Source organism: Miniopterus schreibersii, assembly GCF_964146895.1.
Source record: "Miniopterus schreibersii genome assembly, chromosome: 17".
In the NCBI taxonomy this organism is placed as follows: domain Eukaryota; kingdom Metazoa; phylum Chordata; class Mammalia; order Chiroptera; family Miniopteridae; genus Miniopterus; species Miniopterus schreibersii.
In genome coordinates this window covers 34,181,009-34,208,980 of record NC_138117.1, presented here as the reverse complement: position 1 = coordinate 34,208,980, position 27,972 = coordinate 34,181,009, and the positions used below count along the sequence as shown (strand labels likewise).

Sequence of the window (27,972 nt, the reverse complement as noted above, 5' to 3'; positions counted from 1 at the left end):
AACATATCAATTTTCCCAAAGGTTTCCTTGAGCCCTGAGTAGCCCCTTCCTTCCATACCTTCCCACTTACCCCCACCGCCTACAGGCAATAACTGATCTCTTTTCTGCGACTTTAGGTCAATTTGCATTGTAAAAAAGTTTATATAAAGAATCATATAGTATGTGCTTTTTTTGTTTAGCTCCTTGCTGCATGTATGAAGTCTGTTTCTGCCTTTTTGCTGAGGAGCATTCCATTGCATGGATATGCCATAGAACATGTGTCCATTCAGCAACTGACTGACATGTGGGTTGTTTCCAGTTTTGAACAATTATAAATAAAGCTGTTAGAAATCTTTGTATGGACATATGCTTCCAGTGCTTTCTGTATAACTCCTAGGAATGGGGTGACTGGGTTGTATGGTAGGTATATATTTAACTTCTAAAGAAACTGATGAGTTGCTTTCTGATGTATCATTTTACATTCCCACCAGCTATCTAAGAGAATGAGATACTCCACATCCCTTTATTTTTTTAAATTTTAGCGCTCTTATAGATGTGTAGTGGTATCTCATTATGATTTTAATCTGCATTTCCCCAGTGACTAAAGACACTGAGTATCTTTACATGTGCTTTTTCGTCGCCCACATATTTTTTTTAAAGTGCCTGTTCACTTGAATATTTTTTGTCCATTTCAATATCTTTTCAAAATCTTTTTTCCATTTTTATTGGATTTTTAAAAATTGAGTTTGAGAGCCCTTTTTGCATTCTGGATACAAGTCCTTTACTAGATTTGTGATGTACAAGTAACATTTCCCAGTCTGTCACTCATCTACTCATTCTGCTAATTTCTTTTAAAGAACAGTTCTTAATTTTGAGGACGTTAACTTACGATTTAAAAAAGGAGACTGTTTCTTTGTGTTGTGTTTAAGAAATCTTTGCCTAAACCATGATCACTGTTTCTCCTATGTTTTCTTCTAGGACTTCCATGGTTTTAGGTTTTTCATTTAGATCTATGACCATTTTGAGTTAATTTTCATATGTGAAGTGCAGTATGCATCAAATTTATTTTTAACACATGGACAGCTAACTGCTGCAAGACCATTTGTTGAAAAGGGCTGAACTGTTTTTGCATGTTTGTGGAAAGCCACAGAGCTATCTTTTCGAATTTGTGGAAAATCAACTGGTGTCGATGTGGGGGTCCATTTCTGAACCCTGTTCTCTTCCAGCAATCTGTTAAATTGTGTCTGTCTTACTACACTGTCTTCATTACTATGGCTTTATAAGTCTTACAGTCAGGTAGAGTAACTTCTCTAACTTTGGACTTCTTTTGAAAGTTATTTTGGCTGCTTTAGGTCCTTTGCATTTCCACATGAATTTCAGAATAAGCTTATCAATGTCAACAAAAAACACCTGTTGGGGTTTTTACTGGGGTTGCTCGAATCAACTTATCAGTCTGGTGAGAAATGACATCTTAAGTATACTGAGTCTTCCAACTCAGTAACATGATGTATCTCTCCATTTATTTAGGTCTTCTTTGATTTCTCTCAGCAGCAAATTACAGTTCTTGCCTATCTGTTGTCAGATATATCCAAAGGTATTTAATATGTTCTGATATTATAAATGGCATTTAATAATTTTCTATTTATGATGGTTTGTTAGTATATGGAGATATATGGCTTTTTAAAAACTGATCTTGTATCATGCAAATTTGCTCAACTCAATTTTTAGTTATAGTATTTCTTTCTGTAGATTCCAATGGGTCTTCTGTACAGATGACCATGCCAACTTCAAGTAAAGGGTTTTACTACTTTCTTTCCAATCTGGAGGCTTTTTATAAAACTGAATTTATTAGTGTGACGCTGGTTAATAAAATCATACAGGTTTCAAGTATACGACTCTGTAAAACATCATCTGTATACTGCATCGTCTGCTCACCACCCAAAGTCAAGCCTTTTTCCGCCACCATTTATCCCCCCATGTCCTCCTCCAACCTCCCCTACCCCCTTCCCCTTTGGCAATCACCATTCATTGTCTGCGCCTGCTTTTTTTTTTGCTTAATCCCTTCACCTTTTTCACCCAGATCCCCAACCCCCTCTCCTCTGAGAGCTGTCAGTCTCTTCTCTGTATCTATCAGTCGGTTTCTATTTTGTTTGTTAGTTTATTTTGTTCATTAGACTTCACATATAAGTGAAATCATAAGGTACTTGTCTTTCTCTGACTAGCTTACTTCACTTCAGGGCCATCCATGCTGTTCCAAAAGGTAAGATTTCCTTCTTTTTTATAGCCAAGAAGTGTTCTATTATGTAAATGTCCCAAAGCTTTTTTACCCACTCACCTACTAACAGACACTTGGGCCGCTTCCAAATCTTGGCTATTGTAAATAATGCCGCAATGAACATAGGGGTGCATATATCTCCAGTTAGTTTTGGGGTTCTTCGGATATACTCCCAGAAGTGAAATTGCTCGGTCATAAGGCAGTTACATTTTTAACTTTTTGAGGAAACTTCATACTGTTTTCCACAATGGCTGCACCAGTCTGCATTCCCACCAAAGGTGCATGAGGGTTCCCTTTTCTCCACATTCCTGCCAACACCTATTGTTTGTTCATTTATTGATGATAGATACTGACAGGCCTGAGGTGATATATCACTGTGGTTTTAACTTGCATTTCTCTGATAATTAGTGATGTTGAGCATCTTTTCATATATCTGTTGGCCATCTATATGTCCTCTTCGGAGAAGTGCCTATTCAGGTCCTTTGTCCATTTTTAAAATGGACTGCTTTTTTTTTGGTGTTGAGTTGTATAAGTTCTTTATATAAATTTTGGAAATTAACCCCTTATCAGATGTATCCTTGACAAATATGTTCTCCCATTTCATTTTGTTGATGGTTTCCTTTGCCGTGCAAAAGCTTTTTAGTTTTATGTAGTCCCATTTGATTATTACTATTATTTCTTTTGTTTCCCGTGCCAGAGGAGATATATCAGAAAAAATATTGCTACTAAAATAACAATGTTTCACAGAATTAGAACAAATATTCCAAAAGTTTATATGGAAACACTAAAGACCCTGAATAGCCTCTTCTTGAGAAAGAAGAACAAAGTCGGATGTCACACTATCTTATATCAAACCACACTACAAAGCCGTAGTAATCAAAACAGCATGATACTGGCATAAACACAGACATACAGACGAATGGAACAGAATAGAGAGCCCAGAAATAAACCCATGCCTTTATGGTCAATTAATATTTGACAAAGGAGGCAAGAACATACAATGGGTAAAGATTGTCTATTTAATAAGTGGTGCTGGGAAAATTGGATATACAAAAAAAAAAAAAAGAAAGAAACTAGACGACCTTTTTACACCATACACAAGAATAAACTCAAAATGGATTAAAGACTTAAATGTAAGTTGCAAAACCATAAAAAGCCTAGAAGAAAATATAGGCAGTAAAATTTCAGACATTTCTTGTAGCAATTTTTTTTTTTTTAAATATGTATCTCCAATCTGGACGCTTTAAACACTTTTTCTTGCCTTACTGAACTTGTTAGAATCCCCAGTACAATGCCAAATAGACATGGTAAGAGCAGACATTCTTGCTTGTTTCATTAAAGAATAAGCTTTCAGTTTTTTATCATGAAGTATATTAGCTATAGGGTTTTCATAGACGCCCATTATGCTTAAGAAGATCCCTTCTATTCTTAGTTTGCTGAGAGTTTTTATCAAGAATCAATATTGGAATTTGTCAAATGCTTTTTCTGCATCTATTGAAATGATCACATGGTCTCTTTTTGATCTGTTAATATAGTGAATTACACTGATCAATTTCAAATATTAAACCAACCTTGCATTCCTAAAATAAACCCCATTTGGTCATAATGTATTATCTTTTTAATATATATTTGGATTCCATTTACTAAAAATTTGTTTAAAATTTTTTTATCTATGTTTATGAGGAATATTGGTTTGTGGTTTTGTCTGGCTTTGGTATCAGGGTAATACTGGCTTCATAGAATGTGTTCAGTAGTACTTTCTCATCAATTTTCTGTTAGAGTTTGTGTAGAACTGGCATTATTTCTTCCTTAAATATGTGGTAGAATTCATCATGAAGCCATACGGGACTTTTCTTTGTGGAAATGTATTTGTTTTTTTAAACTATAATTCAATTTCTTTAATAGATATAGCACTATTTAGGTTATCTATTTCTTCTTTAAGTTAGCTTTGGCAGTTTGAGGCTTTAAAGAAATTTGTCCATTTCATATCTATGTTGTTGGATTATTTGGCATGAAGTTGTTCATAATTTTGATTGTACTTTTAATATGTGTAGTAACAGTGCTGATGTAACCTCTCTCATTCCAGATACTAGTACCTATATGTATAATCATTTGTTTTTTTCCTCATTGGTCTGGCTAGAGTTTTATCAATTATACTGATCTTCTCAAACAATCTGCTTTTAGTTTCAGGTTTTCTACTGATTCTCTGATCTCTATTTTATTAATTTCCACTCTGGTCTTTATTTTTCCTTTCATATGTGCACTGTAAATTTCATTTGCTCTTTTTTTTTTTTACAGTCCTTAGCCTGGAATCTGAGACAGCTGCTTTGAGACCTTCCTTCTTTTCTAGTATGGGCAAGTGCTTAAATACATTTCTCTTTATTGCTTTGGCTGTACTTTATATATTTTGATATGTTATTTTCATTTTCATTTAATTCAAAATACTTTTTAATTTCCATTTTGATTTCTCTATGACCACAGGTTATTTAGAGTATGTATTCAGTTTCCAAATATTTGGAAAATTTCCAGATACCTTTCCTTCATTGATTTCTAATTTAATTCTACTTTATATGACTTAAATCCTTTTAAATTTATTGAGACATATTTTATTGCACAGAATGTGATCTCTTTTAGTAAATGCAGCATATGCACTTGAAAAGAAAAACCATATCCTGCTTCATTAAGTTGAAAGTTCTATAAATGTCAATTAGGTGAAGTTGGATGATGGTGCTGTTCAAGTGTTCTATATCCCTACTGATTTTCTGAGTGCTTGTTGAAATCTCTGACTGTAACTGTGGGTATCTATTTTTCCTTGCAGTTCCATCAGTTTTTGTTTCCTAAATTTTGAAGCTTTGTTATTAGGTGTTATCAATGTATGTCCTCTGGATGAATTAATCCTTTTATCATTATGTAATGACCTTCTTTATCCCTAGTAATATTCTTTGCTCTGAAATTTACTTTGATAAACAGTCACTTCAGCTTTCTTTTGATTAGTGTCAGTATGGGCTTCCATTCACTTTTAGTCTATTTATGTCTTTATATTTAAAGTGGGTTTCTTATAGGTAGTATATAGTTGGACCTTGCTCTTATAGCCAGTCTGATAATCTCTGTCTTTTAGCTCCTGTGCTTAGATTATTTACATTTAATGAGTACTGACATGGCTGGGTTCAAATCTACCACCTTGATATTTGTTTTCTCTTTGTTCCAACTGTTCTTTATTCCATTTTTCCCTCTTTTACTTTTTGGACTGGTAACTTTTAGATTGTTTCGATTCCACATTATCTGCTTATTAGGTACAATAATTTGTGGTGGTATTTCAGTGATTTCTTTAGATTATAGAATGTATCTTTAACTTACCACAGTTTACTTTTAAGTGATATTATACTACTTCACGTGTATTATGAGACTTCAAACAATATACTTCCATTTCTCCTCTCCCAGCCTCTGTGCTATTGTCATATATTTTACTTCTACACATGATATAAAGTTATTCTTTCTGCTTTAAAAAGTTCATGATTATCTAAAAAGGTTAAAATAACAAAGAAAAAGTCTTCATATATACCTATACAGTTATCATTTATAGTACTCTTTACTTCTTGTAGATCCAGCTTTACATTTGATATTATTTTCTTTCTCCTTGAAGAATTTTCTTTAACATTTCTTATAATTCAGCTTTGCTGGCGATAAATTCTTTCACATTTTCTATGTCTTGAAAAGTCTTTATCTCATCTTTTTAAAAAAAGATATTTCTTCTGAGTAAAGAATTCTAAATTGATAATTTTTTCCTTGCAATATTTCAAAATTTTTGCTCCACTGTCTTCATCATTTATGAGAAATGTACTTCCATTTTTGTATTTGTTACTTTGTATGTAACATGTCTTTTTCCCATTGGTTGCTTTAAAATTTTTCTCTTTATCACTTGTTTTAAGCAATTTGATTACAATGTTTCTTGTGCTTAGATTTGTTGAATTTGGATCTGTGGGTTCATAGTTTTCATTAAATTTGGAAAAATTTCACTCATTATTTCTCAATATTTTTTCAGTCTCTCCCTTTTTCTCCTCTCCTTTGGGAACTTCAATGACATATATTTAACCCCTTGAAACTGTCCCATAATTCACTGGTGCCTTGTTCATTTTTAAAAAGTCTTTTCTTTGTGTTTTATTTCAGGGAGTTTTTAATGCTGTGCCATCCAATTCACTAATTTCTTCTTATGCAATGTCTAGTCTGTTATCGATACCATCCAGATTAAAAAAAAAAATCTCAGCCATTGTAGATTTCATCTCTAGAAGTTTAATTCATGTGTGTGTGAGTGCGTGTGTCTCCTCCATGTCTACTTAACATGGGCAATCTTACCTCTAGCTTTCTGAACATATGGAATGCAGTCATAACAATTGTTTTAATGCTCGTTTACTTATTTTTATATCTGTGTCATTTCAGCATTTCAGAGTCAGTTCAATAGATTGACCCTCCCCCCCATCATGGGTTATATTTTCCTGCTACTTGCCTAGTAATTTTTTATTGGATGTGAGGCATTGTGGAGTAATGTTTATTTTTGTTTTCTTATAAACATTCTTGAGTTTTGTTCTGGGATGCAGTTAAAATTAATTGGAAACAGTTTGATCCTTTTGGGTCTTGCTTTTAAGATTTGTTCAGGGTGACCAGAGTCGTGTTGATTTAATCTATGGTTAATTTTTCCTCATTATTGAGGCAAGACTTTAATGCCTCTGCATTATGAAATTTTTTCCTTTCTGGGTATTGAGAAGCGACACTATTCCCATCCTCTGTGAGTTCCAGGCACTGTTCTCTCTAATCCTTTAGATTGTTCTTTCTTGGCCTTGGGGCATTTCCTCAGATGCATGTGCTCATCTGTATTCAACTCAGTACTCAAGGGAGACCTCCTCAGCTCTCTAGATTTCTCTCTGTGTAGCTCCTCTTCTAGTCTAGCCATTTTGGCTTCCCCGGACTCCTAACTACATCTCCAATCAGGTAGACCACAGGGATCTGCCTACGTTCTAGCTCCCTGTACAGTGTCCTGGAGACTTTCTCTAGGCAGTAAGCTGAAGTAATCATGTGGCTCATTTTGTTTTCTCTCCTCAAAGATCAGTACCTTCCAATAGGTGGTGTTTAATGTCCTAAGTGCTACTGTTTCATATATTTTGTCATTTTTTCCTTCGTTTAAAGAGTTTCAAGTGGAGTTTAAATGTGGTCCATGTTACTTCACCTTGATCAGAAGCTGAAGTCTTGCTTCTATTTTCTAGCTGATATGATAGATACTGCAATAAACATTACTGCATACATACCTTTGGTTAAGTGTGTGGATCTATCTGTTGAATAAATCACTTATGGTGTCACTGTTAAAGGGTATATGCATTTTAAACACAAATGATTTTGCCAAATCACCCTCTAAATAAGGCTTTACCTATCAATACTCCTACTAACATTTTTGAGAATGCCTATTTCCCCATATTTTCTACAACACTGAGTATTACCAAACGTGTACATCTTTACCACTTTGATAGGTAAAAAAGTTATTTTATTTTCATTTCTTTTGTAAGAGTAAACATCTTATATGCTTACTGGTAATTGGTATTTTTTTTTTCTGGATCTGCTTATTTATGTCCTTTGAATTTTTAGAAAATTCATCGGTCATTTTCCTATTGCTTTGCTTTAATTTGTGCAGGAAATTAAGCCTCTATCATGTGAATTACAATTTCCCTCCTCAGTTAAATGGTTTTTCTTTTGACTTTCCTCAGGGTGTTTTGAGCCATAATTAATCTAATTTTTTAAAATTTTATTTAGTCCAGGTTATCAATGCTTTCCTGTGTGGATTTTGGATTTTGCATATTTTCTGGATGCAAATATATGCATGATATCCTAAGTTTATATCCTAAATTTATAATTAATAAGTGAGAGTTTAGTTTCTTCTTTTTTTCTCTAAACTGAAATTAGATTAACAGGGTTGCTACACTAAGTTCATGTAAGTTATGTTCATCAAGATCTCTGAAGGGCAACTATCTTTGATTAATAAAACATGGAAGATATAAATTATTTGTAAATACAGCTTGGTAATGAAGAATTTCAAAGCATGGAGGAGAGGAGAGGTAGAAAAAGGGAACCATTGGCTTTAAATCAATGTGTCATCTTTCCCAGGATGGACTCATCTTTAGGGTTTGCTGGGAAGGTGGAGGGATGATATGAAACCCAAAGCTATGATTATTCTAAGACATCATGCTGGTTGGCTGTAAGATAGTTCCTAAAGCCTGGACCCACCCCTGACAATTCCAGCAACTTCTCCCTCCCCTGGATGACCCATGTACTTACTGTTAGTGTCATAAACATACTTAGAATAGACTTTGTACCTTGTTATATACTTTATAATGTTGCCTAATTGTTTTCTGTAGGTTTTATTTTTCCAACAAGACAGTCAGTCATTTGAGAGCAGGGCCTTGGCCAATGCTTTCCACAAATCTGAGCGTATATATATATATGTATATATATATATATATATAGTTAAACTGAGTTCTTCTGATGTTTACACTCAAATTAGGTGAACTGATTTTAAGAGGAAGGTATGCTATTCATTCATTTGCTTGCCCAGGAATGGCACTTGTCACCATCTGGTATTTGACAAGAATAAGGCTACTGCCCAACAAAAGAAAATAAATGCAGTGAGGCCTGAATGGAAGATGTCTTCATGATAAATTGCTAAAATGGTGAGGCTTTCGCTTAGCACAGTTACAGTGAATAAATTACCAAAGGACTTAAAATTGCAAACCTTCATATTTCTTTTTTTTTAAAAAGAACTTTAAACTTTATTTTTCAATTACAGTTTACAGTCAATATTGTTTTGTATTAGTTTCAGGTATACAGCATAGTGATTAGATAATCATATACTTTTTTTTTTAAATTTTTTAAAATATCTTTATTGATTTCAGAGATAGGAAAGGAGAGGGAGAGAGAGACAGAAACATCAATGATGAGAGAGTCATTGATCGAGCCCACAACCTGGGCATGTGCCCTGACCGGGAATCGAACCCTGATCGCCTAGGTCCTAGGTCGACGCTCAACCGCTGAGCCACGGCCGGCCGGGCAATAATCATATACTTTACACAGTGTTCCAGTGCCCACCTGGTCCCATACACAGTTATTGCAATATTTTTGACTATATTCCCTATGCTGTACTTTACATCCCCATGACTATTTTTAACTGCCAATTTGTATTTGTCAATCCCTTCACCTTTTTCACCCAGTCCCCAATCCCTTCCCCTCTGGCAACCGTTAAAATGTTCTCTGTATCTAAGGTTCTGTTTCAATTTTGTTTGTTTGGCAAACGATCACATTTCCTTAGGCTCAAGGAACTGAACCTTCAGCGAGGGTCTATGACAGGTGATGATGGAGGTGAGCTAATCTTTGTTGCATATCATGCACTCAGCAATGTCCTAATAAGCACTTTTCAGGAATAAGCTAATTGAATCTTCATAAACATGAGGGAAATAGTTATTCCTATTTTATAGGTGAGAAAACTGAGATTCAGGGTCACGCAAAAACTATGTAGGTAACGTAAGCAGGCAGTGTGATTTGAACACAGGTCTATCTGACTCTCATAGCCCGGCCCTTGACTATGCTACCGTGGACCTCATCTTACCCTCAGAGCAGCCCAGACACACGCTCTCCCACATTGTTGATGTGGAAACTGGCGCTCTGAGGTAAAGGAACTGGCCAGGTCTTTCAGACTCGAAAGCTCATGTAATACTGCTTTGCTACATGGAGCCCCACAGTCCCTGTCCCTACTCTCCTACTGCAATTGTCCCTACCTCTCTATCCCTGTTAACTGTCCTTCCATCTGTTCCCAAAACACACATGAAAAGGAAACAGAAAAAAGGCCAAGTCACACAAGAGAAGTCAGCGATGAAGGAGCATGCTATGCAAGGTTGGTCTTCTGTGCGCCTCGGCTCATGTGACTCTGTGCCGAAGCATCTTCTTCCCTTGGCCTCTGCAATGAGTCTCTCACTCCTTTGAGCCCTCCCTGAAGCCCACCTCTCTCTCTTGAATCAGCTGCTCTCACTCTACTCTTTACAGTCCCTTGCTTTACACCTCTGCTAGTACAGTACCCCTCACACTCCACCCATTTCCCCATGCAGACCCTACCTAGCAGCGTACTTAATCGTGGTATCACCAGCTCTGGCACACTGCTCAGGCACAGTGCACACAAATGAACTCAACAGCTTGAATGAAAGCTTGTAGGTCGCTATGTTGGTGGTCCTTGGATAACACCTATTTCATTAGAACATTGATAAGATGCCACAGGAACTTAACTCTTGGTTCTACCAATTAGCCCATGGTAATGCTGGTTTTGTTTTATGTCATTTCACTGCAATTCCAAGAACTTATCGACTTGCTGTACAGCACTTAATCCTGAGAAAAATAGCTACTGTCAGGATGCCAGCCCCACTTGCAGAGGAGTAACAAAGATGCCTGGCAGACAACCACCAACTGAACTTGGTGATTTTCAGGGAGAGACCAAGTGTTTAAAATGCAAGGCTTCTTGAAAGGAAACTGCAAAGCTAGAAAAGTACATTCCTTTACAAGATCTGTACAGGCTTTCAATGGCAGTGAGGAATTGGCGAGCTGGCTTAATATCTGCTGAGGCAATAAAGACTTTGCCTCTAGTTGCTAAATTATTTTCAACAAATCATCTCCGGCATCCATCCAACTCAAATCTCCGCATGTTTGCTACGCTATTTGAGTATCAGTCTTTGAATGCCTTGTGCCAATCGTTTTCACTTTCCATGATTCTAAGTGACCATTCTGGAAATGCTCTAGAGCCTGAAACTGGCCACACAGCGCCGTGCAGAAAGTCCTGGTGGGCTGGGAGATAAGAGGAAGACAGCATCGGTAGCTTTCTGCCACTGTCTTGTAACAGCTGGTAGACTGAGCCTCTATCATTCTGGCTCTGTTGCTTTCTCATCTTGTCCTGAAAAACCAAATTCTCTTACCTGTCCAGAGGAGGAAAGTAAAGTGGTAGGGCTTTATTTCCTTTCTTTGTTACCAGACAGAGCAGTCACACTTGTCCATGGAGGAACATGGGACATTGAGGAACAATGGGGCACATGTAACACATATGCTGGGGCTGGGGCTGAGGCTGGATGGAGAGGAGCAGTCACAAGTTAACCAGTTTTAAGGATGTGTGTCAGTCTCCTTAGTTTAATTGGAAGTTGACAAGAGACGTGTAGCTTGCAGGTCATGAGATCCTGCTCTTTACCGTTACCAGTACAGCCTATCTGCCATTGAATACAAATTTGGACTTTGCAGTTGTTTCAGACTTGACATACAGGCCCTTACTATTCCTTGAAAGTGTTTTTCACATGGCATTTTTAGAATTGGGATGATTCTGAAAGACAGTAGAAGGAAGACTGCATAAAATGAAGCTAAATGCTAAATCTTTTGCTCTCTATAATGGACTTCCTACCTTTCAGGTCTTCTTCCATCACCCTTGCCTTATACTCCAGCTTCATCTGCCCTCTCCTGGATCTTGAATAACAATTTATTCCAGCCCCAGCCCTTTGTACAGGCTGTTTTCTTTCCTTTCTACTTGTTGAGTTCTCCCTGTGCTCTATCCCTACAGGTCCCTTCTGATTCAGCTCAAATGCCACTTCCTTTCAGAGGCTTTCTCTGACCACTCTTCTTAAACAGGCCCCCCCACCCTGTATCACACCAGCCAGCTGTCTCCTGTTCCCCCCAGCCCACCCACCACTGGGCAGAGAGCTCATTACATAACCCTTGCACCTACAACAGGTCTCTAGCCTGTGGTGGTCAGTACGCTTTTACTACCCCAGTGTGTCCTCCATGTTCTGGTGGCACTACGGATGCATGATTGATACTTCAAAGGTTTTCTAACAAGGTCTTAAAACAAAAAAGGTTTCTGTTAACTCCAAGGAAATCAGGAAATTAAATTAAGAAACCACTTTCCAAGCATCAGAACTTTTATTTTAATGTTTATATTTCAGTTTGGCCCCTACACTGTAACAAGTACATCTTTTGAAAAGCATGGGTCAGAGACATTAAAGCTTATTAAATGTTTTAAAGGCTTTATAATTTCTAAAGATTTTATTGTTCCTTCTCTGGCTCTATTATTATCTTATTTTCAAGGAAAACAACCATCTCTTGATTCTATTTCATGATTTAGAGTCACAAAAATTATTCCAAGTTTCTTAATTTCCAAGCAACACATTAAGTTCTTCAGATTTCTTTCAAAACAGCTAAGGGGAAATCCCTGATGATTTCAGCTGACAATTCCTTAATCAGGAAAAGATTTTAAATGCTAATCACCAGAAAAGTTACAGTTTACAGGAAAGAAAGGGGAAATGCTGACATATTGCACAATATACCACGAATAAAGCATGGTTTATTAATTGAATGGCATACTCACGCTGACGATTTTATCAAGAATTCCCAGTGACATCATAAACTATGTTGGAGCCATGAACTGCTTTTATTGTCTATGGTTCTGAGAGTCCAAGGTGAAAATAAGATTTACTTATTTGGAGGTTGTGTGGGAAAAATGAAACATCAAACAATCTGTGCACCCCCCCATCACCCCCCCCCCCCCCCCCCAAGGCTTGGACAAAGATTCTGGGTTTTAAATGAAGAAAAGAACTGCGCTGAAGGGAGTTCTTATCTGGTGTCTAATTCCATCCAGAATTGAGGAGAGCACTTTTCTTCGTGGTGTCTATTACTTGGTAGAGGAAAGGCGTGATCTGCTTCTGCCTCTGGCTGTGGGCGCATAGATCAAAGTTCTCTGCAGGGGGCAGCAAGGGCAAATGCCACAGTCTGCTCCCCAGAACAAAATCCTACCCCCTCCCAGTTACAAAAGGAAGGCAGTTTGAAGGTAGTAACTACCAGGTTGTAACTTTGACCCCCAATTAATCTGGTAAACTCAGTTAGGTTTCAGTGGTAGTAATTATGTAACATATTAAAAATGACATCACCATGAGCACTGGGTTTTCCCCTTGTATTCTACATAAATCCATCAATCCACTATATGCTTTATTAATACTTTATTATGAGTGATTACAAACACACAAGGCATTTCATAAACATATCTTGTTAATCGTTACATTGTAATTCAGCAGAAAGGATGATGAAAAATTTACGATCTTTAGTAAATGAACAGGAAACAACAAAAAAGAGCTCCAGAGCACGAAACAGATCTCAGTGACTCAGCCCCAGGGTCAGTCTAAACCTCTGCTCAGATGGGCCTTAAGCATTTACTCATGAGGTTGGCTAACCTAGTCATTACATTACTCATTAGATTGGCTAAAAGAGTAAAAGATTACTGGAGAATGAATGAGATATTGGGAGGTATACGGAACACTGAGGAAAACTTAAAGATAAAAACTATGATATCAGCCCTTGCTGGTTTGGCTCAGTGGTTAGAGCGTTGGCCCGCAGACTGAAGGGTCTCGGGTTCGAGTCCGGTCAAAGGCATGTACTTTGGTTGCAGGCTTGATCCCCAGCCCTAGTCTGGCCTAGTCTTGCCAATGGAGGCAACCAATCGATCTCCCTCCCTCCCTCCCTCCCTCCCTCCCTCCCTCCCTCCCTCCCTCCCTCCCTCCCTCCCTCCCTCCCTCCCTCCCCTCACTCTCGCTGTCCCCCTCTCTTCCAGTCTCTCTAAAAAAAAAATCAATGGAAAAAAAATCCTTGGGTGAGGATTAACACCAACAAAACTATGATATCGGTCTTTATTTTAAAAACTACATAAAATAGCTAAAATAAAGTGCTAATGAATTTTCACTTAACCTAGTGGCAACTTCTATTGCTCATACGCGAGGTACTGCTCCAAACATTCTCCGTGAAGTCTCTCCATCCCCATGGAGTCTATCATGCTCCAATTCCCATTTTAGGGATAGGGACATTGAGGAGGCAGGAAAGTTAAATAACTTGCCCCCATCTCACGGTTGGAGGGCTGGGAATGGAACTCACTTCTGCTGGACTCCAGTCTGCATTAACTGATGATGTATCTTCTCTACTTGAGCATCTTGGAGCCAGTCTCCTGAGCGCCCTTTGGGGTCCTAGCAAAACATTTTCAGCATTTCTGATGTCTCATCCTACTAATTACACAAACTATTAGCATTTCCCAATAGATAGATACCATCTATTGTGCTTGTTTAAGCACATCTTGTTCCACTCCACTGTCTCTGCCTCAATGTCCCACCTGTCACGGTAAAAATGAACAAGAAACCGGCTTCCAACCTAAAATGTGTTATTATCTTTCTGAGGTTCTCACAGCAGAGTTTAACATTTCCTTCTCAAAAACCTGTAACCACAGACTGGTGCTTCTTGTTTTGAGAGTCCAATCTTATTAGATCATGTCCTAGCTCAGTGCAGGCCTTGCTCAACACTCTGAAATTTCAGACCTACTGAAGCTACGAAAAACGTTTTGATGAAGGAGTCTGCGACCTGATGTGAAATCGGAGTCGTGGGAATTTGAACAAACTAATAAACATCTCTATGGTAAGCTGAAACAAAGATGACAATGGAATGAATCACTAATACTCACGACTTTTTATGCAAAGCCCCTGAAGTGTTTAATGAATTTTTGCAAACTTATTAAACTTCTACGACAGTAATAACTCTCCTTTTACTCTCATGACACAATTCTTTCATGGACTGCTGGCCTGGCCTCATGGTGTCATGCTCAAAATGCCCTCAGGGGGCTGGCAGGTAGTTCCAGAAATACACTCCTGCTACCCACAGAATAAAGAAATGGTACAAAGGAAGAAGAATTTGAGCTGGGGCAGGTCATGCTTGCCTGACAGGGGGGTGGGGGGCTGCAAAAACTTGGGGAAGGGGGCTGGCCATGCAGCTCAAAAGAGAGAAAGAAGCAAATGGCGTTCCAAATGGAAGTAATTTAGAAATACTTCTGCACAAATCACCTTTGTATTATGTAGGCCCATGACTCAGTTTTCAGCTTGGTAGAAGTGAAACACTATTTCCCCTCTAGGTCTCCATGCTCCCTTCCCCAGATATAGCCTATAACCTCAAACTGTCTCAGCAGCCAAAATCAGATGACTAAGGATAAGGCCAGAGGGTGCAACTTTGGGTTGTTGTTTAGCCTGTATTACTGGTAGCAACCAGAACAGCATTAAATGCCACCCTGAAAGAGGTAAAAAAAAAGAGGCTGTTCTCTCACTCAGGGAACACATCAGGGAAGGAGAATTTTCAACTGTGTGATATTTTGAATATTTTACTTGGGATTTTACATCTTAAAGCAGAAAGCAAAGGCCTGAGACTCAGTATTTAGCATCCCGTTACATTTAGGTCATGGGGAGTAATGAGAAGAATTTTCACTTTTCATTTGGGATCATATTAAAAAAAGCCTCATGGCACCAGGCTCTACGACAATTATAAACTCTGATCTCTGATGACTGTGGGGCTAGGGAGGGAGCACCAGGTGGGGACTAGGGCAAAGTGGAGGGTGCTACTCCCCGGCTCAGGCAGACCATTCCACGTGGGAGAGAGGAAGGACCCCGTGTTGTCAGATTTGACATTTTAAAATAAGAAGTTGGAAATGCAGAGTGTTATGTGAAATCTCTCAATTTTTGTATGTTGCAACTGATATATGCATGTCCTGCTATGTGGGCCAAACCAAATACATCTGTGGGCTGGATCCAGCTCACGGACTCTGGTGTCTGACCTACGTGACCACAGTAATGGTTTTTAACCCTTACGCAGTTAACAGGAAACAAGATCAACACATCCTCCAGGGCGTAAATTATACCGTTGCTTGGTCAAAAGGCCCTTTATAACTCTACTGTATGGGGTTTTAGAAATAAGCCCAAGAAATTGATGAGTTTATTCTACTAGCAATGTCCAGTTTCCAACTTTGCAGCTTCCCACTGGAAGGAGGGCGGTATCAAACCTGTAGGGCAAGTTAGGGATGGTGTTCAGTGAGGGACACATTCCGTGGCCTCACAATACGAGGTCTGAGCAACCGACTCCAAACTGGGGCTCATACCACCAGACTGTTCTTTGCTGCTGCTAGAGACACAGGAGCCCAAGAGATGTGTCAACCAGGATCTTCCAGTTAGCAGCTCAAAGGGGCTGATGGAAAGTTCAGCCGGAGAGAAAAGAACCATAATCCCCTGCTGATCTGACAACACGTACAGAACGGAGACCACACAACGGCCAGCTGGCTGGCTGCCTGCCTTCCTCATCATGAGCAAGGCATCGTGCAGTACCCCAGGCTTTCAGCTCTTTCCACACTGCTCGTGGAAGAGTGCTAAACATAGCCACTGCACATGTGTTTGGAAAGAAGGGGTTTTCTATTTTAAAGAAGAGAAAGCTCCTTGTCTCTGGCTATGCAGCTTGAAATTGACAACCCTGGTTTTACCAGGGACCAATGATCCTCATGTTAAAAGAGAAAGAGGGGACAAATTTGGGACTCTTCCCTCCACGCTAAATGAAAGGAGAGCTGACCTGTGACTGAGTTATAATGTGTTGGGGGAAATGTGTCCTCACTGGCCTGGCTACCATCTTAACATGTCGTTTAATCTGCCCAGCCGGGCGTGGCTCAGCAGTTGAGCATCGACCTAGGATCCAGGCGATCAGGGTTCGATTCCCAGTCAGGGCACATGCCCGGGTTGCGGGCTGCAGCTGATCAATGACTCTCTCATCATTGATGTTTCTATCTCTCTCTCCCCCTCCTTTCCTCTCTCTGAAATCAATAAAGATATATTTTAAAAAAACACAACATGTCATTTAATGCACTGGCATAATATGGTAATGGCACTAAAACCTAATCTTTATAGATTGCTTGTTACATATTTGCCAGGTGTGGTTCTAAGTGCTTTATTAACTTATTTATTCCTCACACAACCCCATGGATGTAGGTAGTACCATTATCCCCATTTTACAGATGTGGAAACTTAAGCACAGAGGCTAAGTATTTCACCTAAAAGGTTAAGTATTTTGTCATGCAGTTAGTGATGGGTGGAACAGAAATTCACACCTGGGCAGTCTGGCTCCAGTGCTATGTTCGTCACCATTTAGCTAGATAACCTCTCAAAATGAAGACTGGAATCAAGGTAACAGCCTAATTAGACACTGGGCTACTTACTGTATAACACCAAAGCTTGGGAATTTTATGTCCTAATGGAAAGAAATTTACTACTTGCACCTTTTATGTAGGTCTCAGAGCAATTATGCATACAGGAAAAAAACCTAAGAAATCTCAATATGCACATTTGACTCTACTATTTGTACAGTGGAGCTGTGCGCACGCACACACACATAGTCAAGCATATTCATTGGGGGGGGGGAATGAATGGGGTGGGTGGTGGAAATAGCACCTCCCCAGTGGTCCCAGCCCCGTGCACACCTCCCTTCCCTTACTGTGCAGGTCTTGTGTGAAGTGTAAGTTTGTGATTTAAAGATAAGTGTTCTTTTGTTAAATGTGTAACATGGCTCCTCGAGGCAAGCCAACTACTTCATCTGCTGTTCAACTGAAAAAAAAGTTACAAAAGTTACAACACTTGAGAAACAAAGAGTCTGTGTGGGACTGACTTAGAGACAGTGCCTCAGCTTCCCAAAGAACTTGCAGAAGTAATCTTTAGTATAATTTTTGCCTTACACACTTCAAAACTGCAACTTCCTGCATAAACTGTAACCAAGTTAATTTTAGTATATATTAACTCAATTTTTCTCGTGATCATTCTCAAGCATTTCTCTAAAGATATAATCTATGGTTATTTTTAGGCCCAGCAGTTGTTTTTTAAAATATAACCTTATTTCCTATTATGACCTGTGATCTTAACTCCTGAGCCCGGCTTTGGAGCTAATCTTAGATAGGCCCCTAAAGCAGCACCCGATAATAATACTAAAGCCTGTGGTGTAGATGATGGATTGTGATTGCTGTTTAGTTGCTTTTTTATTTGTGGCTCTCCACTAGACCATAAGCTCTATGGAGGCAGGAACCAACTTCTAACAATGACCAACACAGTGAGCACTCAAGACCTACCAATGAAAAATAAATGCCATGCAAATTTATATACCAGAGTACAATGCTCTACTTTGGTCAGAAAAATCACATGCCATATAGGTGTGTGCTGTTAAACTCCGAAACCAGGCGGACATCCCCTTCTAGCTTCCATGTACTCGGAGTCCGTTTCTTTAACTCCACATCCCTTGCTGAGTGATCTCATTTACTCCCCCACAGCAACCATAAGTCAACAACGCCCAAATTTTTATATCTCCCCTCAACCCCTCCCTGGAGCTACAGGTCTGACTGCCCAGCTGGCCTCAAGATACCTGTGCCTTACATGAGCAACTCAAGTGAATGTTTCCAGAACTGAGACCTATCTTCACCTTCCCAACCTGACTCCATTTCCCCTTCTCCAGGGTCAGGGCTCGCTTATTGGCGTAGTTAACGTGAGACTTTGGTGTCGGACAAATGCAAGTTCAGATCCTCAGGAGACACCGACTAGTTGTATAATATCGGGCTTCTCTGAGTTTAGATTTCTACAACTGTAAGATGGCCATGATATTACTTACTCCACAGAGTTGTCATGGATACGAAATCACACAATCTATTAAATTCCTCAGCTCAAGTGCCAGGTACACAATCTCAGGGTGCAGTAAAACAGTACCTTTTATTAGTCTCCATACCAGTTCATTCAATCCACATGTATCCAAACTCTTCACCTGGAAAACTCAAAGCCATTTTTTACTTCTGATGTTCCTTCCATTCCCTCTAAATCCAGTCTCCAGGTCTGTCAATTCTACTCTTCAGACTCTGAAACCCGGCTCCTTCCTCTCCATTTCTACTGTTCCTGCCCTCATTCAGGCCGTTGGCTAATCTAAAACACTTTCCCATTTGCTAGTTTGTCTCCTGGCTTCAGGTCTCTCTAATGAAGCCCATACATCACAGTGACACCAAGCCATCTTTGTTAACACCTACATCGATCAGGTCACTCCTATGCCTAAAAACTTTCATTGGCTCCCACAGTCCACATCTACATTTTTAAGAAATGGGGTGGGAATTATCACTTATGTTAATAACTTGTCAGAATCTTTCTAGATATTTTTCACTTAATCATCACACCAATGCCAATGAAATAAATATAATTATCCTTGTCTTATAGATGAAAAAAATAGGTTAATAATCAGCACCCAGTAATAGAAGTCAAATAATTTGTCCATTCACATCAGGTCTGACTCCAGCCTGTACATCTCTCAGAAGAATGAATTCCCACCTTATCTACAGAAATAAACTCTAAAAGTTAAGGCACAAAATGAAGATCTCATATAAATCAAAGCCGACCTCACAATCTCTTAGAAAGGTTGAACACTGCTAGTGTTCCCTTTGGGCCTGGAAAAGATGCTGTGTCTTTGGCTGACACAAGATGAAGGAGCTGACATGTATCACCTATACTGTTTAACTGTAGTTTCCTTCTCTCTGTTTTTGCTCAGTATGTACAGTTGAATTTGTGCATAGCAATTGGAATAGATGGGTAAAAGAACACTTAGAGTGCACTAGGAGTAGCTGCAAATTACCTGGTCCTCCCAAACAGCTACAGGGGACAGAGACCCTTATCTTTGCATTCTTAGCACCCAGCATTGTACTGTGCATGTAAGAGGCAGCTAACTTATATACTTGTGGGGAAAAAATTAGCACCCTCTCTTCTTTATCTTATAGTTCAGTGCCTTCAATAGTCATCGCAAGTTTCAAATTAGTTGAGTATGAATTAAGAGGATTATTGGAAAGGTCCTCATTTGGTCCTGCAAAAACAATTATCTATGGTCAACAAGACTTGTCTGCCCTCATGTTCTGCACTGTAGCTGGGTGTTGCACACTCAACCTGACTTTGCAGGTATCCATTCAGTTGAGAGCAACATCTTGCAAAGTAAGGAGTCTGACAGTTCCCACAGGCTGCTCTGAGTCAAAGCTGAAGTGCGGGTTCACGGGTGGAGACAGCTGCTCTGAAAGCTGCCTCATTTTCTGGTCTAGTGTGGTCAGGAACAGGAAACTGAACCTTTGGTATTTTGGGCCTTGATTCTACCCTGCCCTTAAAAAGCACTCAGTAACAGTGGGGTCTACATGTGGAAAGAGTGAGCTCATTTAAAGTGTCCGCTGGACAAACAGAAGATGTCGGAATCTAACATAGTCTTGCTACAACAAATCTGGTGGGAAGCACATTCCTACACACTCACTAAATTCCGGTGTAACATCAGGAAGTCACACAGACCCTGACTGGACTCCTGCCCCAGGCAAGCTCCTAACCCTCTTGTCTCAGTTTCCTCTCTGGGACAATGTCATCTGCCTTGCATCACATTTCTCTCTGACGAAATCAAACAATGCGGGTGAAGCATCTAGCACAGTGCCTGCTATATTCTATAAGCTCCATAATCAGTAGCACTTGTTAGAATAACTCTCTCAGTTCTTACCCCATATTGACCTCAAAGTCAAAGTCAGAGTCTTTACAACGGCTCTGAGGTCCTCACTGCCTCTCTGATCTCCTTTCCCGCTTCTCTTCCCCTCTCATTCCACATGGACATCCTGTCATTCCCGCCGTGTGCTAGGCCTACTCAGGCTCCAGGTCCCTGCGTGGTCTGATTCCTCTAATTTTTTTCCTTGTGCTGAGAACAGTGCCTGGACCAGAAGAGGCATCCAAAAAGTCTGTATTGAATGAATGAAGAATGAATAAATTGGCTTCTACGGTAAACTAATAATAATATCTGTGGAGAATTGGCACTCTGGACTAAATACCTCACTAACTGCAAAGGTCTTGATATGTCTGGGTCTCCTCCTGAGAGAGCTGGAATTCTGTCCCCTACCAGCTAACAAGAAACTATTCCTAGTGCTTCCATGAATTAGTTCATTGACTCCTCAGCCTACCCTTCACCCCGTGTAGTGAGGTATGGTCATTAGTGCTTATTTTAGGGAAAACCGAGCTCTGAGAGGTTAAGCCATTTGCTGAAGGTCACAAAACTGTTGTAGTGATGCAGACTAATGCCATGTGCCACTGCCCCTGTTGCCTTCAGCGCTGATGACTATTTTGAATACTATTTACTGCCTGACTCTTGCTGATTTTACAATACTTTGAATGCCAGCCTATGGGCAGGTGATTTTCCTTGGTGCCTCCTTTGCCACCAGCCCTAGCTGCTGGGGTTCTAGCATACTCCTTAGTTGAGCCCGCTCAGGTTATGATGGAGCAGGTCAGGCCAAATGGGTAAGGGACAGAAAGGCCCAAATGTTTGCTTTGTTTTTTTACAACTTATACTTCCAGAACCAGCCAATCACTGAGAAAAAGAAATTTTTTCTTCAACAGTCAAATAATGACAAGATTTGAAGTCAGTGGGTGGGACTGGGTACTGTCTGGAGCTGCTCGAGGATACAGAGGTCAGCTGGAAAGTCCTTCCATTGCGCCTACACCCTCTAGTGCCAATCTATCCTTTAAGACTCACATGAGTCCCCACTGCAGCCTCAGACCAATCTGTCCTCGGCCTCCTGCCTCCCCCCCAGGCTAAGCACCCTGCACTCCACCATGACGCTGCTGATCTGCACTGAAACTACCTGTCCTCCCACACTGGAGTGCGGGGACAGGTCACATGCTCGCACCCTCAGCGCCTCACAAACAGAGGTATTCCATAAATGACTGTTGAACGGAACAGTACTGCCCTGCTAAGATACACAACCTCAGAGATCTCCAAATCTGCCTTGTCACCTTTGATCTGGCTCAGACTGAGATCCAAATGGCACAGCCCTTGACGTGACCCAGTTCCAGTTTAAGAAAACCACAATTATGTGGTCAGGGGAACAGTCTTCAAACACACGGCATGCTCTTGCCATCCGCTCAAAAGTTCTCCAGCTGGTCTCGATGAAATTAATTACCCCCAATTCTCATTACATAAATGTATTCAAGGAGTTATTTACATTTTCCTTAGGGGTCTTTTCTCTCTTCAAAAGGAAGCACAATAATAAATAATTATTTCCTCTCGCTTCAGCCAACACATTTGCTGACGAGAAGCCTGTATCAACCAGTATATTTATAAGCTCTTGAGTTCTACTATGTTCAGATTTTAAATACAAAATGTTTGTAGGTGATGCTAATAATATTTTCTAGGGCTCACTTTCAGAGTAGTTTATTGGGTCACTGCACAGGAGCCATCAAGTGCAGGAAAAAAGAACACCACATTCCTTTTTACTAGCATCGGGCTATGTATAAGCTGTGGGGCCTTGAGTACGCATCCAGATGAATATTTCAGCAGTCAACGGGGCAAGGAAGTACATTTTAAGTATCTGAGGAACAATCCCTATGAAATTCTGAAGTGAGACTCTTCAATATCACCCAAAACTAATCCCATCAATGCTGGCTGAAGTTGTGCTGCATTCCGAAGGTTATCAAGCTTATTAATTAAAAACACACACATCCTGCTTATTCTGAAGCAATGTTGACATGAGTCTCAAATCGGTGACAACAAACCACATACCACAAAGTATTTAAATGAATCAGAAGTTCCAGGTGGGGCCTAAATTAAAAAAAACAAACTAAAAAAAGACAGGGAAAAAAACCCCCAAACTAAACCCAGAGATATTAAGCAGCACTGGTCATGTTGAGTGGCATTCCACTTAATTCTTATAACAACCTGGTCCATTCCTACAGATGAGGAAACTAAGGGGAAGGCAGTTTAAGGAAATTCCTGTCTCGTCTAATAGGGTACACTCAGGGGATTTGAAGCGCTGGCTGACAACATCGCTGAAGGACTGAGAGGAGGGTCTCTGAGGCCAGACTGCCTGATTTCGAATACTGGCTCTGACCCTTACTGCCAGGTGATTTTGAGCACATTTCTTAACTCTGTGTCTCAGGCTTCTCATCTGTAAAATGGAGCACACGCTTCAGAGGGCTGTGGTCAGGATGAACGAGTTAACTTCCATGAAGCGCCTGCTACAGTGGGTGGCACACAGGCAGCACTCTTTTCACTTCTGACTCCAGAGCCCATGCTTCTTTTCCAGGGTTAAGGTTATGAAGCACAAAGACCAATCCTCTGAAACATTTCATAATTGCTCTGCATATTGTAAGTAACAAATGCAAGTTCATGAAGATAGCCCACTCCAGTTTTCACTGTGTTTCATTCCGGAAGGAATAGTTAGTACTGAGAAGCAGGCATCAAAGAGCACAGAATTTGGCTCAACACAGGAAATCATCCCCACCACTTAGAACTGCCTGGAAACGGAATGAGCTGCTTGTCCCAGGAGGTGCCTCAATCAAAGGTGACTACCAGTGGAGACAGCATAGGGCGGCTGAGAACTGCTACCCTGTGGGGGAGGGGAGGACTGCGTGAGATAAGCTCCAGGGTTTATCTGTGATTCCACTGGAGAAGATTATTAGCTTAAAGGGCTGCTTTTTGCCAGCCTTTTTATAGGAATGTAACTTTAGTTACATCATACTCAAACACTTACCTTGACTAAAAAGCATGAAAGGTATGAAATAAAGGCTGTTAAAAATGGGTGCGTTCAGGTGTGAGTGAATGTGAGATGCTAGTTAATTCCTTGATTTTAGGATCTCTTATAGTAAATGGCCCCGTGAAGTGATTATAGTAATGTAACAGAATTTAATTGACTATGAATAACTATGTTTACAACAAGAAAGCAAATACTTTCTGAATTTGTAAATGTACTCTGTATTTTCTATGTGAGAAAAGTAATCAGAGGTCCTTAGTTTTCTGAGGGAAAACTGGCATAAGTAATGTTCTTTTTTTATTCTAACTTCTTAAGAGAAAAGAAGTAAAATCGCTGATCTATTTTTGTTCCAGGAAATATACATCTTGGCCATTTTCCAACAGAATAACCATCCTCAAGTTGGCTTCTCTTCAGCAGTCTTTCCCTCATGTCATGTGCAAAAATTTGAAGGGGGAAAGGAGGTCCTAAAAGCTCTGCTAGAAGCTACCATGACACCCCCACCCCCGAAAACAAGAAAACTCCACCACAAGAAAACTCATCAATTTGCCTTGTATTCAAGGTATGCTCTCTCCTTCATTCATTCGCTCATTCACTCACTCATTCACTCACTCATTCACTTATTCATTCGCTCATTCACTCATTCATTCATTCATTCATACATATTCTCTTTCACTCTCCTCCATTTCTAGAATGTGCTGTGGTACAGGAAAGTGGGGGGGCTATGGTGTTCATTAAAATGCCATGTACACGGGAAAGTTGTTTGTTGGAAATCTCTGAATAAGGCAAGAATTAAATGTCATTAAAACTCACGTTGTAAAACGGGGACAACACAGAACAGTAACTACTTCAGAGGGCCCTGAAAAGAATGAAATGAGACTACAATGCAAAGCTGTTACTACAACACCCAGCACAGTCAATGCTTGATGAGCACTAGTTATTGTTATTTTTATTATTACGCAACGGCTAATCATTTGCAAAAATAAGAATCTAAACTACAATTCCTACTAATACTTTGATAAATAGCATTTAGTTCTTAATCTAAACTACAATTCCTACTAATACTTTAATAAATAGTGTTTAGTTCTTCGATTTTTCTAAAGGCACACGGGTCAGGGTTACACAGTAGTTTAGAATGTTCGAGGCAACAATTTTCATTGGGCCACGATAAGCTTATGTCTTAGCCAAAATAATATTTTAGTTAATAGAAGGCTCAAAATAGAATTTACTAGAGCTAAACAAACAAACAGACAAACCCAGCTCCTTAAATGTATATAGTTATTGCTTCCCTTTACTTTGGGGAGACAATATTCAAGCTCTGCCCATAAACCTAGCTGATTGCCACCTCCCCCACCCCTGCCAACTATGCTACATTAATGCATATTAAAAGTCAAGGAGCAAATAAGGCAGAACATATATGATATATTATGAAGGGATTAATTATCCACTCTTAGTCCTTTCTCTTTCCCTTGTTTGTCCCTCCCAGACCATCTCAGGGACGTGCTAACTGCAGACAGGAGTGCAGAGCCTAAGGACAATCTAGGCCTGGGAGGTCTTCTCTCTGTGGGTCCAAGAGGATGATTAGTCTACCCTTAGTGTCTCTTTTATTGGGTGCTTTCTGAGAAATACTGAGGCCTTCTCTGAAGGAAGCATCCTCTGAACTCTGACCAACTTTTAATTATTTTTTGGTTTTTTCACCAAATGGCTTTTGTGGAGCCTCTTTTTACATATCTGCTAGCTGGTGAAATCAAGATGGTGAAACTCTGACACTTCTCTTTCGTTCTTTGACAGACACACAAAGATAACCACACGAGGAGCTCCCACAAAGTGAAGAGGTGGAAGGTACAAGGGGGAGGAACTCAAGTCTAGGTATATAAGCAAAAGGCTAACAATCACAGTGCTTCTGTGGAAACCAGGGATATGGAGGCAAACCAAAGTCATAAAAAGGTGCTTTCCCTTCTTCTACAGCCAAACCTGATGTCATCACAGCCACACGACACTCAAGAAAGTCAACCTATTTTAAGTAGTTTCAGGTAACAGATTATTGGCTCACAATGAGACACACAGACTGATGGATCAGAGGAGAGAAAGTTCACTGTGCTGTGAGCCACTGCTAATCTTGACTGATAAAACTAGCAGAGACGCATCTCCACTTTCAAGTGTTTACTGGATGACATCACACTGTGGGTTTAATCAAAGTGCTGTCTGGATTATCCGGTAAATGTCACATAATCATGCTTGAGTACCTTAGATAAAGGCCTCGGAATATGGTCAATGAAATCATACTGCAAAACAAATTTCCCAGATGAGTGCATAATCTTAACTCTTTTTTCTTTGTATTCTGTCAGGTAAACTCTAACCCCATAAATGACATTTGTCTTGAACAGAACTCTGGTTTTGTTTTAGAAAATAATCCCATAATGTAAGACAGTTTCCATTATGCGCATAAGAAAGTATCAGATTGAAGCTTTTGACGTAGGTTGGTAAAATAAATATCACAATATCAATCCATCAGGGAAACGCATATTAAAACAATGAGACACCACTTCACACCCACTAAGATGCTACAATCAGAGACAGATAACAACAAGTGTCGGCGAGGACGTGCAGAGATTGGAACCCTCACACACTGCTGCTGGGAATGTAAAATGGCGCAGTCGCTTTGGGAAACAGCCTGGCAGTTCCTAAAAAGGATAAACACAGAGTTACCATATGACACAGCAACTGCGCTCCCAGACACACACCACAGCGATGAAAGTAAAGCACATGTCCACTTGTACACGAATGCTGACAGCAGCGTTACTCTTAACAGCCAAGAGACAGACACAGCTCAAATGACCATCTCCTGATGAATGGGTAATACAATGTGGTACAGCCACACCATGGAACGCTACTTGGCACTAAGAAGGATGAAGTTCTTGCACAACATGGATGAACCTTGAAAGCATGATGCTAAGTGAAAGAAGCCAGTCACAAAAGGCCACATATGCATATTTATAAGAAATGTCCAGGACAGGCAAATCTATAGAGACAGAAAGTAGATTAGTGGTTGCCTAGAGCTGGGGGGGCTTGGAGGAAAATGGAAAGTGAATACTAATGGATACAGGGTTTCTTTTTTTTAAATGTTCTAAAATTGATTGTGGTGATGGTTACACAACTCTGGGAATATACTAAAAATCACTGCATTGTGCAGTTTAAATTTAGGGTCAATTGTGAATTATATCTCAATAAAGCTGCTATGAAAAGGCATATTAGCACATCAGATAGAAGGAAATATGATCGACCAACTACAGCAAGAATTGCTTCTTTAAGGATTCCAAGGCCATCCTCTCACAACCTATCAGCTAAGAGATCAGGACCTAAAGAATGGCTTTCAAAATTTTCAGCGACTTCACTCATGTTTAAAGTAATCCTGCTACTTCTAATCAGTACCCTGAGGATTAAGCTTTTCTCCTGTCTGTAGTCCCTGCATTAATCATCATGGAACTTTTCACATAGTAGCTGCTCAGTTATCATTTCTTGAATTGAATTCAAATATCTTTCAAAAAACAACCAATTGGGGTGCATAAATAAAAATCAAACCAAGAATATTTTGCCTTGTTTGAGGAAAGCTGATCGGCAACCCTATAGCTCTTTACCAAACTCCATCTGGGGCATCTTAAATGTAAGTCCCTCAAATATTAATCTGTCCTGGTTATAACAATAAGATTCATGCTCTTCAATGGCTTGGTTTGCATCTCCCTCGATAAAATCTGAAACGTGCTGGAGAGGGGTCACTGCTAAAGTGAATTAATAGACAGGAGCCCTGAGAGTACTAGGTGGGGCAATAGTCCGCCTCACTGATATTTAATGTCAGGAAATTTCCAGGTGGTCTATTGTGGTTGTTTGTTTTGCTTTCTCCTACACTGTAGTTTGATGTTCAAGAGGATGAGCTTTGTAGCTAGTCAGCTTGGCTTTAAATTTGAGCTCTGCCACTTATAACTAGCTGTTTAATGTTGGTGCACGTTATCTGACATTCTATACCTCAGTTTCACCATTTGCAAAACAAGAATAATATAATACGTGCTGCGGGATTTCTGTGAAGATACAGAGTACCTAGAAAGGAGCCTGGAATATAATTCTGGTGCCTGGAATATAACAAGTGCTCAACAGTGTGAGCTACTACTGCAGGAGAATTCAAATCTGCAGAATCCCTGAAACAGAACTCAGGCATAGCTACTGTTATCATAGAGAGGAACATACGGTATCATATATAAACCAG

At 39.7% G+C, this 27,972-nt stretch overlaps 1 protein-coding gene across 3 annotated transcripts in view; it reads right to left on the bottom strand.

The window, feature by feature from the left end:
• Nucleotides 1-27,972, bottom strand: part of NSMCE2 (NSE2 (MMS21) homolog, SMC5-SMC6 complex SUMO ligase) — a 202,961-nt gene that overhangs the window by 32,939 nt on the left and 142,050 nt on the right. The window contains exon 6 of one of the 3 annotated variants that reach the window (XM_081117124.1): nucleotides 24,017-26,395. The exons of the other annotated variants lie outside the window; for them this stretch is intronic. Within the exon in view, the coding sequence (XP_080973250.1) occupies nucleotides 26,334-26,395 (62 nt within the window). The 3' untranslated portion in view covers nucleotides 24,017-26,333. Of the gene's footprint in view, nucleotides 1-24,016; nucleotides 26,396-27,972 lie in introns of those variants that run through there. 3 annotated transcript variants of the gene reach the window in all.